Source organism: Tiliqua scincoides, chromosome 10, assembly GCF_035046505.1.
Source record: "Tiliqua scincoides isolate rTilSci1 chromosome 10, rTilSci1.hap2, whole genome shotgun sequence".
Lineage (NCBI taxonomy): Eukaryota > Metazoa > Chordata > Lepidosauria > Squamata > Scincidae > Tiliqua > Tiliqua scincoides.
The window spans coordinates 11,832,838-11,839,193 of NC_089830.1; the positions used below are offsets into that span (position 1 = coordinate 11,832,838).

General features: G+C 52.5%; 1 protein-coding gene and 1 pseudogene across 1 annotated transcript; both read right to left on the reverse strand.

Moving 5' to 3' along the window:
* Nucleotides 1-745: 745 nt before the first annotated feature.
* On the reverse strand, nucleotides 746-4,348 carry LOC136661183 (kin of IRRE-like protein 1; the record flags this gene model as incomplete). Its single annotated transcript, XM_066638220.1, has 6 exons — nucleotides 746-928; nucleotides 2,343-2,443; nucleotides 2,548-2,668; nucleotides 3,079-3,215; nucleotides 3,982-4,118; nucleotides 4,251-4,348. Coding segments are annotated over 6 exons (777 nt in total), but the record flags the coding sequence as incomplete, so codon positions are not given.
* On the reverse strand, nucleotides 2,095-2,211 carry LOC136661954 (5S ribosomal RNA; annotated as a pseudogene).
* Nucleotides 4,349-6,356: the final 2,008 nt, after the last annotated feature.

Consider the following 6,356-nt stretch of genomic DNA (forward strand, 5'->3'; position numbering starts at 1 on the left):
TTGGTTGCAATCCTACCCTGCGCTGGAACAGGCAAGCCAAGAGGCTTGCGTTGTATCCAGCACAGGACAGGGGCCCAAGGCGGCCCAGCCAGAGGCAAGAGGAAACTTCCCAGCCCCGCCTCCCGCTCCCCACCTGCCCACCGCCCGCCCTCCCCCCACCCAGGAATGCCTCCCTCCCCACCTTCCTTCCCGCCCACCCCAGAGGCTTGCATCAGCCCAGGCTGAACACAGCTGAAAGAGCAAAGTCATGAACGTCAAGTGCAGTGATTCCCAAACTGAGGCTCCCTGGGAAGCCATGGAATCCAGCCAGGGGAGATGCAGAATCCTGGTGAAAATCTGCCACCCTATACACTATAGGATTGTAGCCCTAATGGGGAGCTGTGGCCAATGGCCCAGTAGGTCAAGGGAACTGCTAGTTGGAAAGGTTTGGGAACCACTGCCCAAGGGGGGATGAAAGTCAAGGTCATGTTGTGTCACATCAGTATTCTGCCCTCCCCCTCCAGGACCTCAGTCTCAAGCTGGAGATTATCCCCTTTTCTTCTCCCAACAATCCCTGCCAAAGTATGCTGTACAGAGAGACAGTGGCTTGCTAAGGTGAGTTTCACTGCTCTGCTGGGCTCTGCACTTGGATCTCTCTGCTTTGAAAACAGGAGATCTGGCGGGGCCCCAGTGAGTTCACCATGAAGCTTGTTCCTGGTGAAATTAGTAGAGGGGGATGGGGAATCTTACCTTGGCGGCATAAGCTGACGGTAGCGGAACGTGCGCCAAAGCGATTCCATGCGGTACAGTTGTAGGCCAAGGTGAAGTCGCTGGCATGCGTTGGGTCGATCAGCAAAGCAGACAGCACCCCTTGGTCGGTCACTATGGTGTCCACCGTGAACCGATCTAGCGAGCCAGCATCCAGCACCCATTCACCCCACGACCAGGCCTGTTGCAAAGAGACAGGAGGGCAAATCAGAAGCCTGGACAGGTAGAAGATGATGGCTGCAATGCTAACCACACTTTCCTGAGAGTAAGCCCCAGTGAACAAAATAGGACTTACTTCTGAGTACACCTGGTTAGCCTCGTGCCCGATGGGTACCAAGCCCAAGGATCGACTCTAGACGCTACGGGGACGATTGGCCATTCAGAACCTTCCAAGGTTTTGTGGGAAAATCTAAACTAGGGATTCTTAACCAGGGTTATCCATACCCTTTGGAGGTACCAGAACCCAATGAGGGAGGTATGGGACTCAGGCTGCAATCCTAACCACACTTTCCTGAGAGTAAGCCCAATTGAACAAAATAGGACTTACTTCTGAGTAGACCTGGTTCAATCTCTGAACAATTAAAAAAAATTGTTGTTAGATTAGGTGATTAACTATTACCATTATTTATATGGATCAGATTATTAAGTATCACCACTGTCAATGCAGATTGAGGCATTCTGATCCTTGCTATCCATATGTAAAGTAGAACCCCGCTGCTGACAAAATAGTGGTACCTAATAGGACTGGTGATGATGCTGATTCCTACAGACTAGTGAAGAAGGTATGGGGACACACTGGGCAATCTATGGGGGGTGGGGGGTCTGTAATAGTAAAAGGGTTAAGAACCCTGAACTAAGCAGTGTGGGTTTAAAATCATGGGTTCAATAACTCTACATTCTAACTACTTTGGCACACATGCATTCCACCTTTTCATCCAACTTCACAAATAATATCTGGTTTCTTTGGCATATGACATACCCTACTGCCTTTCCAAAGACTGGGGCTGGCCTTCTGAGGTGAGGGGAGGTTGTACACAGCCTGCCCAGGCCTCAGAAGGTCTTTGAAAAGCACTTCCAGCTTTGGTTGAAAACCAGGGGTGCCTTCAGGACTCCAGAAGGTCTCCAGGAGGCTTTATGAGGTGCAGGGACACTGCAGGCTACCTCCTCGCACCTCAGAAGGTCAGCCAGAGTCTTCAGAAAGACATTTTGTGAAAACCTGGAAGTGCCTCTCCAAAGGCTCCGGCTGAACTCAGAAGACCTCCTAGACACGACTTCCAGTCATGCCTGGGAGGTCCTCTGAGGTCCTCCAGTGGTTGGCAACCTTCAGTCTCGAAAGACTATGGTAGAAGCCTACAGCACCCGGTATTCCCAAGCGGTCTCCCGTCCAAGTACTAACCAGGCCTGACCCTGCTTAGCTTCCGAGATCAGATGAGATCAGGCATGTGCAGGGCAACAGTTGCTGCTCCAGTGTGGGCTTGCAATTCATGTTGAGTCAACTCCATGGATCACAAACCCATGGATAAGGAGGACCATCTGGTACATTCAGGCCTGGTTAAGGCATGAGGGTGGAGGGCAAAGGCGAGTCAAGCACTTACAATCCTGTCGGGGGGTGGGACGCTCCCCACCAAACACTCCAGCCGTGCCTTGGCCCCCACTGCAGTCTGCAGGCTTGGTTCCGCGCCGATAATGGGCGGCCCTGAGGAAAAGACAAAAATGACGGATGCAATCAGGTCTGGTCAGATTTCCGCCAGGCTCACTGCAATAGGTTGCTGTGCATGACCTGGTTCCAAGACCCCTCACCATTCACAGCTACTGCCTTCTCAGCCACTCCAATGCGTGGCATGATGGCTTTGCAGACGTACATGCCGGCATCTTCCTGCATCACAGCCTTAAGGTGAAGCACGTTTCCATTGCTCAACACCTGTGGATACAAGTGAATTCAGATTTATTTACTGAAATGAAGGGATCAGTGCTCTTTTTCCAGCCCAAAAAAGGATACCCGGCCTCAGTTATCTAACCAGGGAACAGAACATCCTAAACTGAAGGCCTGTTTGGACAGAAGGGCTTCACAATTTTTCTGAGGATTCCAAGTGGGTGGGTCTCCTGGTGCCACAACCAAAACTGTGTCCTGTGTGTTCACCAGGCTCAGTTCAGGTGGGGAGGAAGGCAGAAAGGGGTGCCCCCCGTTGATCTTGGCAGACAGTCAGAATAAAGCAAAGGTTCTATCTCTCTCTTACTACCACCATGGTCTTCCACCTGGCCCACTGTGCTACGAGACAACAGGAGGGGGTAGAGGTTGGTGTTCCCAGATTTGTGTTTGATAAATTACACACAACTTGGGAACCTGAACTCCTTCTTGGTCCAGGCTAGGGTGAGAGGTGGACTCCCCGCCCAGGTACAGGTGAAAGAGGCATCAGAACCAACACCTACAGTCAGGGGCTTGGCCTGGGAGATAAGGCGGGCTCCAACTGCAGGAAAAAAGAGGAAAACAGGGGTTAGGGGGGCCCATCGCTCAGTAGTAGAGACCTGCTTTCCATGCAGAAGGTCCCAGGAGTGGATTTTCTTTTTTTTCTTTTAAAGACAGCGCTTGCCTTCTTTGTGAATGGCTTTTTGGTTGACAAGCAGTTCATTAAACATTCTTCTTAAAATCTGCAGTTTTATACACTGTTGTCTTCAATAGTGTGAATGAACGTGTGTTTATGCATGTATTAAATAGTTTGTTTTCAAAAAATTTGTATGTAGATACACATCTGCCTGTGCTGCTTCATACAAGTACTTATAAAATTAATTGGGGGGAGCTTTATAGTCAATTAAGGGTCTTGATCCGTGTGCATAATATAAAAAAACAAATTAAGCATGCTTTCTTGCTTCAGAAATGGTTATTTTTACTCATATGCAAATTGATGCAAAGGTCATGGATATATTAGTCACCTCGCTCTAATTGGGTGCAAACTCAGCTGTGAATGTGTCAAAAATATGGCACAAATGCCTAATTTTTACCACGATGATGGTCGCAGGTGGGAGGCCTTTGAGGTCTACCTGCTGGAACGGCAAGTGGGGTTACAGGAGAGAAGATCCTGGCGGGGGGAGCCCCACATCTGACCTGCCCACACTCAGTATCTGGCACCAATCTGGCACCAAGGTCACCCTCGTCATCTCCTTGTCCATCCTCCTCTTCCAAAGTGTTCCCACCTATCCCAGGATACACAGACCCAACCTGCCTCCTTCACTTACAATGCACATCCACCAGTGTGCTGCCGACGGCATTCGAGCCCTCGCACGACACGGGCTCCATGAAAAACGATTGATTGACTATCGCCTCATCGCTGTCCCCGTTGGCCTCCGGAATGGGCACACCTCCTTTGGCCCACCTGCGAAGGCATGCACTGGCATCAGACGAGCCCGGCTCATTGTAATCCCCAAAGCTGCCAGTAGAGGGCATCGCAGCAACATCACTATTGCTGTGTGATCTCTGGGAGGTTGGAGTCTGTTGGCCTTTTTACCTGTCGCCTGTCAGCTCCGGGTTGGAGGTGGCCGTGCAGAGAAAGCTCACTTTGCCACCCTCGGCGACCGTTTGCGGCCACACCGACAGCATGACGACAGGGGGATCTGCAAGAAAGAGGAGCAGAGAGGCTGAAAACTCAAGAAGGGGGACGGAACCCACACCAATGTGCCCATCCCATCCCAGATCTACTCAGGCCTGGCCTATTTATTAGCTCCTACCCCTACATTTGCCTCCACTCTCCCATCCTTGCCCTTGTCTCTTGCTTTACCCCTGGGTAACAGCTGCTGGCCAGTATGGGTCTCCTTGAATTTGTACCACCTCTGGAGGTGGCACAAATCCAAGGAGAGCGCAGTGGCTTCAAACTGCTCCGTTCTCCCTGGGAACAGGGGTTGGGATCTGGCATAACTGCCGGATCCCAGCCCAACTATCTCTCTCTGCCCGCCCACCCCCACCCACCCCCGGGGCTGTCCACTGCTCACCCACACCCCACCCAGGAATGCCTCTGTCCTGCCTCCTCCCTGACGCCCACTGCCTCCCCCACGCCTACCTTTCACTCTTGCATCGGCCCACCCAGGCCATCGCAAGACTCAGCAGGGAAGCCGCCACAGAGGCTGGATTCAGCCTCCATGTGTTGGCGCATCTCCTTGTGGCTTCTGGCACGTTAGCGACCCTCCCGGGCCGGCGCAATAAACTTGTGGCCCAAGGCACGGTTAGGATTGTGCCCTTTGTCTCTTTTAGGGGTTTAGCCAACTCTTGCTTCTGAACATCCACGGACCTTCCCAGCCTTCGTCAAGGGCTCTGCTCTGACCATCAGAAAGGAAATGGGAGATCTTTGTGCTCCTAAGACAAGCCCAGGAGCACAGCCAGAGAAAAAGGTGGCAGCAGTGCTGCTTAGCAGTCTGTGAAACAAGAAGAGCCAATCAAGCTCCAAGTGTGCTTTGAAAAATCTGCCGGCTCACCTGGTGAACTACAGGAGGGAGAGAAGGGACGGAAGACTGCCGCTGGGCACAGGTGTCAGCTTCCGTGTGTCATTTGCAGGGATCCAATTGAGATCCAGCAGGGAGCTCCTGGAAAGATGAGGAATGATTTTATTCATTTGAAGAATGGAAGAAGCATATGCTGTTAGAGTTGGAAGGGAACTTGAAGAGCAGGGGCAAGCCAGGGCACAGGCCCCGCAATGGGGCTACTCAAGTCTGCGCTGGCTGAACCGCCACTTTGCAGCCTGACATGGAGGAAAGAATCTTCACCAGTCCCACCCCTCCCTGGGCCTGTCACTCCTGCACCCCGCCCCGGAATGCCTTCCCCCTCCCCAAAAACCTGCACCACCACCTGGGGTCGTGACTTACCTTTGGGTGCACTCTTGGCTCACAACAGGAGAGGCAGCTGAACGCTTTCCACATGCGCTGACTCCGGCGCACCCTCGGCATCACCTGGCAGGACAAAGTTCCAAACAACACAGTCCTGAGAGATGCCTGCATTGGCTCGGTCATGTCGTGAGAATGGATGATGGCCGGATCCCAAAGGATCTCCTCTATGGAGAACTCCTGCAGGGAAAGCGCCCTACAGGTAGACCACAGCTGTGATACAAGGACATCTGCAAGAGGGATCTGAAGGCCTTAGGAGTGGACCTCAACAGGTGGGAAACCCTGGCCTCTGAGCGGCCCGCTTGGAGGCAGGCTGTGCAGCATGGCCTTTCCCAGTTTGAAGAGACACTTGGCCAACAGACTGAGGCAAAGAGGCAAAGAAGGAAGGCCCACAGCCAGGGAGACAGACCAGGGACAGACTGCACTTGCTCCCGGTGTGGAAGGGATTGTCACTCCCGAATCGTCCTTTTCAGCCACACTAGACGCTGTTCCAGAACCACCATTCAGTGCGCGATACCATAGCCTTTCGAGACTGTAGGTTGCCAACACCCCTGGCATCTCTACTTGGCGCTGAGGCCCAGGGCTCATGGACATTCTTCACTGGGTGATGTAGATGTGCCTTATAGTACATTGGTGACACCCAGTGCCATTGCTCGGAGGGTTTAGGATTGGGCTCTTATTTCAAACCCCTGCTCAGTGCACGGCCACTGATCACCTAACTCAGTAATGGCAACCGACAC